At 37.3% G+C, this 12464-nt stretch overlaps 1 protein-coding gene across 1 annotated transcript in view; it reads right to left on the reverse strand.

Annotated features, from left to right (window-relative positions):
• EPG5 (ectopic P-granules 5 autophagy tethering factor) overlaps positions 1–12464 on the reverse strand; it is a 135772-nt gene that overhangs the window by 88248 nt on the left and 35060 nt on the right. Inside the window, exons 13-16 of the mRNA XM_006144408.3 lie at positions 9337–9477; positions 4718–4882; positions 2407–2526; positions 730–989 (exon numbers count right to left, since the gene is read on the reverse strand). Of these exons, the coding sequence (XP_006144470.1) occupies positions 730–989; positions 2407–2526; positions 4718–4882; positions 9337–9477 (686 nt within the window). The remainder of the gene's footprint in view (positions 1–729; positions 990–2406; positions 2527–4717; positions 4883–9336; positions 9478–12464) is intronic.

A 12464-nucleotide genomic window follows, 5' to 3' on the forward strand; every position in this document is an offset into this window, starting at 1 on the left:
AAAAAAAAAAAAGCATCATGGGAACAGGAACTTTAATGAATTTTGACCAACTAAAAATTCATTTATGCATTCACTGATTTACTCCTAATACAGACTTTATCACTAGGTATAAAATGAATGGGCTGCCATCATTTTTTAGTAAAATTAATTACAGGAGATAAATTATTTTTATTTAATCATTATTCTGAAGAAGACAGTATGAATCTTCTTCTGCTGACATGAACACTCCATGATAGGTGATGGGTAAAACTCTCTTCTTAATGTAACAAGGTGATTGTTCATTTTTTAAAATTTGCTAGAGGGTATGTGTGCTCACCAGATTGAGAGGGAGAAAGCACCCCTGGCTCAAGGGTGGGATGGCCACATCACAATCCCTTCTCCTCCATTCTCCTTTCAGGATTTTCAGCACACAAGCACACATGCAACCACATGTGCCCAGAGTGTTTCTCAAGCCTCCGGGTCTGTACGAATTCCAGTCGGCCATGTGGGACATCGCCATCTTAACCACCATGTCATCAGGTGGCCAAAAGGTGATTTTCTAATACAAATCTGTCATATGTGAATTTAGACAACATTTTCCCTCTATAAACTATTAATAAGGGATTATTATTTAACCCTAATTACCCCTCAATGTTTGATGGAGGACTCCCATCTTGAAATGTGACAGATGAGACTCTTGAACTATCTACCAAGTTTAACAACCCTACAAGTTCAGACCAAGCACTGTACCTGTGGCCCACAGCCGTCATAGATAAGGCCAGATAACACCCAATGGGCATGCCTGCTTTCACAGCCTTCAAAAGAGGATGAAACGTGGCTGACTCTGTCATGTCAGGCACCGTACTGGAGAAGGGAACAGTTGGACAATTTTGCTGTATTCCATAATCATTTTTGTGCAGTTTTAACCTCAAGATCAAATTCCAGGCCCATTGGTTAAATGAGGTCTCAGGTGTCTCTCCATATCGAACAATACTGGCCAAATATGAAACCTAAAATGATTTGTTAAACCTCATTAGTCATATGCAAATCAGTACAAACATCCACCCATATCCTTTGGTGATTCTGCACCCAAAAGAGAATATACTACTTACTGGTCTTCAACTAATGCTTGTTGTACTGCATTACAACAATTTCTCACTCACAGCTGATCATCTCCTCTAACTTACTAGTCATTTTATGAAGCTGATCTTAGCTCAAGTAAAACAGAAAATAGACTTTTTAAGAAGTGGTTACTTAACAAATGGTGTGCTGTAACTAAACTTAATAATTATAGCAAGCAGCCTTATTTATAGTGTATTTTCCAATTTGGGTTGTGTAAAAACTTCCACTATGGCCAATTCCAAGTTACCATCAGTTTAACAGTCTGGCTTGCAAAATCCCTGAAAATTTAATAGTCCATCACTTCTCTTGAGCCACTATAAGAGAACTCTAGTATACCACTAGCTCAACTCAAATTCTGCAATATTAAAAGTCATACAAAGGTTACTTCTTAAAGAAAAATCTTTATTCAACTATAGATACCCATTTTAATACCCATGGAGATTTTTGCTATAGGGCATGTGTGCTCGCTGGAGGGACAGAGATGAGAAATCACTACCCAGAGAGGTTGGCCACGCCACAATTCCTTCTCCTCCATTCTCCTCTCAGGATCTTGGGCATATATGCACACAGGCCCAGTGTTGAGTTTTAAGCTGCAGGGTCTGGGACTCAAATCACGGCCAACTATGTGGGAGTCCAGCGACGTAACCATTACACCATCTGCTGGTCCCGGATTTCAAACTTTTTCAACTTTAGAATATCTACATAATGAGATATTTTAGGGACAGGAACCAAGTCTACACATGAAATTCATTTATGTTTCATACATGCCATATTAGAGCCTAAAGATAATTTTATATAATATTTTTTAATTTATTTATTTACATTCATTCACTGTACATCATTACAATATACAAAATGAGATTTTCCATCCAGAGTACACTGTATATTGGCTCAATCAAGCACATCAACATACATGTTATCATCAACAAATAATTTTCCATTTCTTGTTTCCTAAATGTCTTTTTTTTTTTTTCTCATCCTTGATTCCCTCTTACCTTCTGCCATCTCTCACTCTCCTCCCACACTGTCTCTGGTATCTATGTTTGCTTTCATATTGCAGCGTTTTTGCCTGTACCTGTCATCCTGTCATACAAGGTCAAATATTAAATTTACCACTCGTGCCTCATGTCAACACTCAAATGTTTCAGATTTTGGAGCATTTCCGATTTCTGGATTAGGAATGCTCAACCTGTATCTTAAACTGCCAGAGAAGTTCTTAGAAAATCTAAGAATCAGTACTGTAACTTCATCTGTTCAGTTTATTTATAAAAATGTATGTTCTCAATACATAAAGGAAGAAAATACCTGCTTCATACTTTCAGAAAGCAGCCCAGCATATGGCTTCTGTGCCAGGTACTTTTGATAAGCTTCAAGAACCATTAAAGCTACTTCAGCATGGACTGCTTGATCCAGATGAAGGGTACCCTTTTAAAGAGAAAAATAATCACAAATATATCAAGCATATCACCTTTGTCTTGATTTTTTTCTTTCTGTACCTTCGAAAGAAAAGATAAGTCAGAATAGTTAAAAAAAAAAAAAAAAAAAAAAAAAAAAGCCTGGATATAGAAGCTAAATTCTCTAAAAATCATATCCCTAACAGTGAAGTTATAAAATACAGTAGGAAAAATTGGAACTCTTTGAAGAGTCACTATACTGTGCCAAGATAGGTCTGAATCTGAATTATCCCCACTCAAGTCAAAAAAAATTATCTTTAAATTCCATCAACCTGCCCTAGAATCTCTACAAAGACTGAGTTATAAATTTAGAGCACTTGGGGACCAGCAGGTAGCATGGTGGTTAAGGTGCTGGATACTCCCACATGGCTGACCACAGTTCAAATCCTGGACCTGGTGGCTTGCTTTCTCACTTTCTCGCTCATTCTCTCTTTCTCTGGTCAAATTAATTTAAAGTAATGGGGACCAGCAGCTGGCATAATGGCTGTGTTGCTGGACTACCATGTAGTCAACTGCAGTTCAAGTCCTGGGCCTGGCAGCTTAAGCTCATGGCAAGTGCGTGTGTGTGCGTGCCCAAGATCCCAAGAGGAGCATGGAGGAGAAAAGATTGTGGTGTGGCCATCCCCTCTAGGGGGTTATTTCTCACTTTCTGTCTCTCTGTCTCTCTCTCTCTCTGTCTTTCTGGTGAGCACAAGCACCCTATAGCAAAAACATCTCCAAATAAATAAATAAATAAAATTAATAAATAATTATTTTAAAAATAAATTAATTAAGAGAACTCACACAAACCAGAAAAATGGTTAAACAGGAAGATAATTAATAAATCAAGTCTGTATTTCTTATTCTACATCAGTGAAAATAAGAAAGACACTTAACACAGGTAAGATATCCATTCCTCCTGAAGTTGCCTATTGAATTTCCCACACAATCTTCCTTTATAACTTAAATACATTCTTTAACCCTTTCATAGAAGATTATTTTCCTAACTTTAACAAGAGAGTCTCCATGCAGCTCTTTGGGCAAGAGGAGACTGGAGATTCCATTCACAAGTTGGAGAATGTAAAGGTGGAGAAGAGCCCCTGTGATCTTCACCCACCAGCACCTCAGTGAGAGAAGACCCAGATGAGTCACAGGTAGTCCCAGGTAGACAGAGATGCCCTAGGAGAAAAGCTACCTGGCTTCAGTCTCCTCATCTGTACAACAGGCATCATTAACACAAACCACACAAGGCAGCTTCAAGGACTAAATGACTTACTGCAAAAAAAGCTGGCAGACAACTATCAAGGACTGAGTTCTCCACCATTTTCCCCTTAAAATGTTGATATTCTGATCAAGGAGCTAACTAATAAGGTCTATGATAAAAAAGCAGAAAAGGCTTTTTAACAGTCAAAATCACTTGACATGGCATCTTTGGAGATGTGATATGTAGCAACCCTTAATAACATATTATTAATAATAACTACACCAGTAAACACACAGCATGTGCTAGGAATGAACTGTCCTAAATATTTCATGAGTCCTAACTTGTTGATTCTCACAGCAACCCTACAAAGTAAGCCTGTTAATATCAAAGTTTACAGATGAACAAGTAAGGCCTAGCTTGCTCAGGTTCACCCAGGACATATCAGAGTTGGGATCAGAATCCAGGTAGAATACAAGTTCTTGATCTATGCACACAGTGTTTCAGAGGACAACTCTGGTGATGACATGCAAGACAAAATACAGGAGACAGAGAGACCAGAGGAAGAAGAGATAATCAGAAGGAACTACAATTACCAGACAGAGAGAAAACAACAGACACAAGTGGCCAAAAGATAAAGGGAAGAATTTTCAATATGAAACCATTTATCATCATTAAAGGATGTTTAATCTTCAAAACAGAATAAAAAAAAAAAGATTCTAAACTCTAACAGAGCAAAAAGAATTTGTAGACACAAGTGGCCAAAAGATAAAGGGAAGAATTTTCAATATGAAACCATTTATCATCATTAAAGGATGTTTAATCTTCAAAACAGAATAAAAAAAAAAGATTCTAAACTCTAACAGAGCTAAAAAGAATTTGTAAGACCTTGTATGATATTTGAAAGGTTAATGTTTTGAGAAAATGCTTCCTTGATATTTATGCTACAGAATTTCCAATTTCTAGGGAAAGGTACACATACCTGTTCAGTAAATCCCCAATTCAGACCTTCTAGAATAACACAGGCCAGTTTATTCTTCACCTCTGTCAGGTTGTAACTCAACAACCAATCCCGAATCACAGCTATCTCAGAGGTAGAAGGTCGCCAAAGATACAAAGGTAGTTCTTTAAACAAGTATAAAGTAACCTGATTAAAAAAAGAAAACAATAAAGTCAGAACCTAGGACTAGCCTATATTACTATAATATAACATTGTGTATTAAACTGCTTTAAATTTTTTTTTCTCTAAAAGGAGGTTGGGTTTTGCTTGATTTTTAGACAAGTGAAACAGAAATCATGGACAACCAAATCAAATAGGTATTAAAACTGATGATGCACCAAGACTGTATTCTACAATCCTTTGTAAATGTCAATCTTCTTTTTATTATGTAAATTAACATGCTTCAGTTTAAGTAAACTACCATATTAAAATAATAAGTCATGATAAATCAGGAGACCACTGGTCATTTTACCAAAATATTTAGCACTTTATGTAATTATTTCTTACATACAATAGAACTTAGAGAGCTATTTCTATTAGCTTCACAGCAATATGGGGGTGAGGACAAGAGGCAAAGATAGCACAGGGTCCAGATGGAACAAGATCAAATGAGAGTTGATAAATGTTGAAACTGGATGACAGGCATAAAGGAGTTCATTATACTATTTTCTATATTTTCATATGTATTTAAAACACCCCATAATAAAAAATTTTAAAAACCCTGTTTACAACAATCTACAGCATGACTTTTTTTTAAAAAAAAATAATTATTTATCTATTTAATTCATTCATTTATTTTAATTTGACCAGAGAGAGTGTGAGAAAGCAAGCCACCAGGTCTGAGACTCAAACCAAGGTCAGCCAAGTGGGAGTGTCCAGTGTCTTAACCACTACGCCACCTGCTGGTTCCCCAGCACCACTTTTTAAAATATTTTATTTAACTCTATCTTAAAATTGAATGTGGTAATAGTTACACATATCTATGACAATGCTAAAAACCACTGACATGTACACTTTAAGTAGGTGAATCGTATGGTACGTAAGTTATATCTCAATAAAGCACTTTTTAAAAACTACACAAAGAGGGATCAGCAAATGGTGTAATGGTTACGTTGCTGGATTCCCACATAGTCAACCATGACCCAAATCCCAGACTCTCGGCGGCTTAAAAAACTCACAACAGGAATGTGTGTGCACGTGCACCCAAAATTCCAGGAGAAGAATGAAGAAGGGATTACAGCATGGTCATTCCCCCTGGAGTGTGATTTCTTGATTTCTGTCTCTCTGTCTCTCCAGCAAGCATACACGACCTATAGCAAAAAATCTCTCTAAAAATAAAAAGAATAAATAAAATGAAAACTATACAAAGATTGCAAATGAGATTGTGACAAATGACAAATTATATTTGTGTCTTGCTCAACTTAAATTTCTGCTTTAATCTTGCTTTCCACTGATTTTAAATAGGGCCTTCACTCTTAGTCACAGTTGTTTTCTTCCAGGATAAAATATAAGAATCATGAACACCAAATTATGAAATAAAAATTATTAATTAGGCTGTAATTAAAGTGAAAACATGTTATTGAAGAAGGTGGGGCATTTGAGCTGTGAGCAATCCCTTTCAACGGCTAAAACAACGGAAGAGTTTCTGCTCAGACTTCACCCTCCAGACCCCAAGATCCACCAGACTGGTAAAGCATCCACTGTATTATTCTCTCTGTCCCTCTCTCCCCCTATCTCTCTCTCTCTCTCTCTCTCTGTGTCTCTCTCTCATTTTTTAAATTATTTTTTATTTTTAATGCAAAGCAGTGCTTGGCTGTCTCATTCTCCTTTATCTTGCTAATTCTCACCTTCCCCACTCCCAGATAGCAGGCCCTTTGAGAAATCATCTGCATTTGAGCTGTGAGCAATCCCTTTCACAGGCACATATATGCACCATGTGGTTTCCATTTTTTGCTTTTTTTCCCCTCTTTTTTTATTGTTTCTTCTTCTTTTCTTTCATCTTCTATTTCTTTGTTTTCATTTCCTTTTCCTTTTCCTTTTACTTTTATAACTTTGCTGCTCAGCCTCCACAAACTGATTGTCTAGACAGGTCTAGGGGCACAATAATCAAACATCTGATTACTACCAGGGTCAGAATAATCCTCAATTCCTACCGAACCTGATGCACAAAGGGAGAAAAGCAGAACTGCAGAGAGATTGTAGATCGCCTCCTCCTGCATGCCTCTGAATGCTCAGATTTAACTGCAAGAAATCAGGAAGAAATGTATAATTTAGGGGCCTGCGGGTGGCATGGTGGTTAGAGGCTCTGGACTCCCACAATGGTGACCATAGTTTGAGTCTTGGACCTGGTGGCTTGCTTTCTCACTTTCCCTTTCCCTTTCTCTCTCTCTCGCTCTCTGTCTCAACCTGGTCAAAATTAAAAGAAAAAATAATAATAATAAGTGGAATTAAATAAATAATTCTTCAAAAAAAAAAAGGAAAAATGTATAATTCATCAGATGACCAGACACCGCTGCAGAGGCACAAGAAATATGAGAAACCAAGAAAAACTCTCTCTCCCAAGGGAAAAGAACAACTTCTCATGCACAGATAGTATGATGGAACTCATGGGAATATCAGATAAAGAATTTAGAATATTCATAGAGACAAAGCTAACAGAGATACGAGAGAAGAAAGACAATGAGCTCCAGAAAATGTAGGAGAAAACAGTCAATGAGTTCCAAGAGATGTGGAAGTTCTTGCATGAATTGAAAGAGAAAATACACATCATAAAAAAGAATCAAACAGAACTGTTAGAAGTGAAGATTATAATACAGGAAATCAAAACCTCCCTTAAAAGTATTAAAAGCAGATTAGATCACGCGGAAGATCAAATTTCAGATGTAGAAGACAGAACTTCTGTCCTAGAAAAATCCACCAAAAAGACTGAGAAAATAATCCAACAAAATGAAAAAATATACAAGAAATATTAGATACCATTAAATGTCCGAACATCCAGATAATAGGTATCCCAGAAGGTAATGTGAAGAAACTAATAAAGGCACTGATAATCTATTCCATGAAATCCTGAAAGAAAACTTCCCAAAACTAGAGAGGCATTCAAATATCCAGACCCAAGAAATACAAACGACTCCACCTAGAATCAATCCAAGAAGATCCTCTCCAAGGTACATCATATCCAGATTGACCAAAACTACATAGATTCTAAAATTGGCAAGAGAGAAGCATCTGGTTACTTACAAAGAATAGCCCATCAGGTTAACAGTAGACCTTCCGACAGAAACAAAGTGAGCAGGGAAAGAATGGGAAAATACATTCAAAGTGTTGAGTGAAAAACAATTTCAACCAAGAATTTTATACCCAGCAAGATTAGCCTTCATATGGGGAGAAAAGACAAAAACCTTCTCAGATAAACAAAACCTGAAAGAACTTACCAACACCAGATCAGCTCTCCAAGAAGTTCTAAAGGGAGTATTATATCATAAAACTAAAGACAGACACAGAAAGAAGAGTCCAAAAAACAACCAAGAAAATGGCTAATTTAATGGTAGGGACAAGTCTGGAATTAAATGTTAACTTCCAGAATTTAAACAGAAAGATCAGACCATAACAGAAAAAAGATTAATTACATGAGATGGAACTGGTGAAACAGACTTTACAACTTTTGACTAAAACATGATTGATTTTCTCCTGTGCTTTGTTTTCCAGATTTAAGGGGTTTTGTCTTCTCCTGAGTTGTTAATAGGTTCATCTATTATTTGAAAAGAATCCTAATCTTTTACCTGGCCTTAAGTCTTAAGCAAATTTCTCTTAACATTTTGTAATTTTGATTTATTAAAACTAAAACTGCTTTTCTTGAAATAAAAAAATACATTAAAAAATATCTATTTAATGACTATAGTAAGCTACATGGGCTCAGCTAGGTGTTACTTAATAGTATGTTCATTCTACTCACTGAGTTTTATGCCTAAAGTCAGACATACGTTCACAGATATGTATATATCAGCTGACCTTGCTATTGAAAGTATTTCATTAAAATTTTTTCTATATCAATAAAATTTAGGGAAAAAAAAAAAAAAGAGGCATGGAAAGCAACTGTAGATACCGCAGACCGTGTGAAAGGAAGGTGGGAAATGGCAGAAGGTAAAAAGTAGGGAATCAAGGGGGGAAAATGCAAAATATATAAGAAACAAGAAAGGAAAAAATTTTGGTGATGATAACATGTATAGTAATATTAATGATGAAGCCAATAGACAGTGTATTCTGGATGGGAAATCTCATTTGGCATGCTGTGATAAAGTACACTCAATAAATGTAAAATAAATAAATTAAAATAAATTTTTAAAAAAGAAGGTGGGAAAGCCAACCTGGAGATGTGTGAGAAACAACTGTAGCTTTTTCTAAGCAGCAGCTAATCCCACACTAGCATGGTAAATGGCACAGAACCTGGTACACAGTAAATGTTAGTTCCATCCACACTGTTGTGCCTGACAGTAACATAGTCACTTCCTTTTTTTGCCACTGCTCAGTTATTTCAGAATTTAAATAACAATAACAACAACAACAACAACAACAAAAATACAGACAAAATCTGCTCTTACCATTCCAACCTGGTCAATGGTCTCTTGAACTCTATCCAGAAGCACAGAAATTATCTCAGGGTGGATAGCCGTGATGGCCCCTAAGAGTTCTCGACCAACCTTTGAAAAAGTCTCTCTGGTGGACAAGGTGACATAAGATACCTAAATTGGAAAAGAAGGAGGGAAATGGCACTTTTAATACCAATTACCAGTCAAAATGCATTTTCATAGTTTTTTCAAATAAAGCAGAAAGAATCTCACATTGAGCTTCAGTTCACATCGTTTAAAAAGTCATAGAACTTCAGATAGCAAATTATCTACTCTACAGAGGCTACAAGGTGGGTAAGGGGAACAGAGAGGAAGTCATAACAATAATTTCAAATGCTGGGTTGAAAAAGTATATCCCAAGATTTGTCAGTAGCAATACAATAGTTCCTTTAGTTTCAGAACTTTTTTTTTTTTTTTGGAGAGATTTTCACTGTAGGGCGCGTGCGCTCGCCAGACAGACAGAGAGAGACATAGAGACAGAAAGTGAGAAATCATCCCCCAGAGGGGATGGTCACGCCGCAATCCCTTCTCCTCCATTCTCCTCTCGGGATCTTGGGCACGCACGCACACGCGCCCGGCGTGAGTTTTAAGCCACCGGATCCGGGACACGAACCGCGGTCGACTACGTGGGAGTCCAGCAACATAGCCATTATGCTAACTGCTGGTTCCCTAGTTTCAGAACTTTTATAAATTTGAGGCGATAACTAAAATGATAAAAAGATACATTTCATAGAAATACCTATTCTCCTGTACAATGGAAAAATCCCTAACTATAAGATCTTTTATAATATCAAAGTTTACCAACTCTTTTTCAATAACATGTTTCAAACTACAGGTTATGATCCATTAATGCCAAAGACCAGGATTTTTGAATACAATGGAATAAAACAGAAAAATAAGAGAGAATAAAACAATAAAAAAAAAGTGCCAGTGCTTCCCAGGAAGAGTGCATATTGTTTCAATTAACACACACACACAATCAGATTACATAGAATGTAATTTTTACTCACTCCTGGTTATAACACTGGAAACGTTACTCAAGAGTATAAATATTATTTTCCCAACAGATTCTTTAAGAATTATTTTATTTAAATTTATTTATTTCATTTTTTTATTTTAATTTGTCCAGAGAGGGTCAGAGAGAGAAAGCAAGAAAGCAAGCCACCAGGTCCAGGACTTGAACTTCAGTTGGCCATGTGGGAGTCCAGCACCCTTAACCACCATGTCACATGCCAGCCCCCACAACAGATTTTGAGAATGTCATTTAATATATTCTTTTCCATCTTTCAGAACATGAAGATAGTTTGGAATTTGAGATCCACATCTTAACCTCATGCATGGGTACAAAGTACAATTAGAATAAGAGCTAAATAGAGTATTTTATCTTGAAAAGAACCTTAAATCATCCATATCTGCCATTCTCAAAATGGAGTTTTTAGGGGAACCAGCAGTTAGCGTAATGGCTATGTCGCTGGACTCCCACAGTCGACCGCGGTTTGCGTCCCAGACCTGGTGGATTAAAACTCATGCCGGGCGCGTGTGCGTGTGTGCCCAAGATCCCGAGAGGAGAATGGAGGAGAAGGGATTGCAGCCTGGACACCTCCTGGGAGGGTGATTTCTCACTTTCTGTCTCTCTGTCTCTCTCTGTCTGTCCAGCAAGCGGAAGCGCCCTATAGTGAAAACCTCTCCAAAAAAAAAAAAGAGTTTTTAGGGAGGATAATAAACTCAGAGAATATTCTTCAAACCTAATGTTACTTGAATATACTCTGATACTTACAAGGAGATATTTTAGTATGAAGATAAATAAATAAACCACAGCCTAAAGTATAAAATGTGCCTAGTTTTTAAAATATATATAAAACTCCAATGAACGTTTTAGCAGTCACTTTGGACTAGTCCTAGACACTGAAGAATCCAAAGTTCGCTGTCCTCCACCATTAGAGATGGCACATTGAAAAAGGAAAGAAAGCAAGGATCTCATGTCAGCCTGTCATTTTACAGATGAGCAAAATGAAGCCCAAAGTGGTAAGTTATCTTTCTAAGGTGAGACAGTCAACAACAGAGTTCAAGCAAAACTCAGGCTTCTAACCTCAGGTTCAATATTCTTCCCTCCATTTCATCTCAACTGGCTTAGAAGCCAGGTTTCCAGGCTACGGGAAAGGATGAAAGAGTAGAGTTGAGGGTGTAAAGAATAGTGAAAGAAACAGACAGTATGAAAACCTGCAGGGGACCAGCAGGTGGTGTGTTGGTTAAGGCGCTGGACACTCCCACTCCCACATGGCTGACCACTGTTCGAGTCTCAGAACTGGAGGCTTGCTTTCTCACTTTTTCTCTCTCACACTCTCGCTCTCTCTCTCCCTCTCTGGGCAAATAAAAATATACATAAATTAAATTATATTAAATTTAAAAAGAAAGAAAGAAAAAAGAAAAACTGCAATGGAGGCCAGCAGGTGACATAGTGGTTAAGGTGCTAGACTCCCACATGGCCAACCACAGTTCAAGACCCAGACCTAGCAGCTTGCTTTCTTACTTTCTCTCTCTCTCTCTCTCTCTCTCTCACACTCATTCACTCACTCATTGTTTCTCTCTGGTGAGCACATGTGCCCTATAGCAAATTAAAACAAAGTAATAATAATAAATAATAAGTAAAATTAAATAACTTTTTTTATTGTTAAAGAATTATTCATTTAATTCCATTTGCTGTTGTTGTTGCTGTTGTCATTATTATTATTATTATTATTATTATTATTAATTTGACTAGAGAGAAAGAGAAAGGGAAAAAGAAAGCCGCCAGGTCTGGGACTCAAACTGTGGTCGACCATGTGGAAATCCAGTGCCTTTAACCACCACGACACCACCTGTTGAGCCTCTAAATAATTCTCATTAAAAACATACACGCATGGGACCAGCAGATGGCGTAATGGCTATGTCGCTGGACAACTGCGGTTTGAGTCCCAAACCCCATGGCTTACACTCATGCTGGGTGCGTGTGCATGAGTGCGCAAGATCCCAGGAGGAGAATGAAGGAAAAGGGATTGTGGCATGGCCATCCTCCCTGGGGAGTGGTTTCTCACTTTCTGTCTCTCTGGCGCGCACCTGCA

The sequence above is a fragment of the Tupaia chinensis genome, unplaced genomic scaffold (genome assembly GCF_000334495.1).
Source record: "Tupaia chinensis unplaced genomic scaffold, TupChi_1.0 Scaffold000119_1, whole genome shotgun sequence".
Lineage (NCBI taxonomy): Eukaryota > Metazoa > Chordata > Mammalia > Scandentia > Tupaiidae > Tupaia > Tupaia belangeri.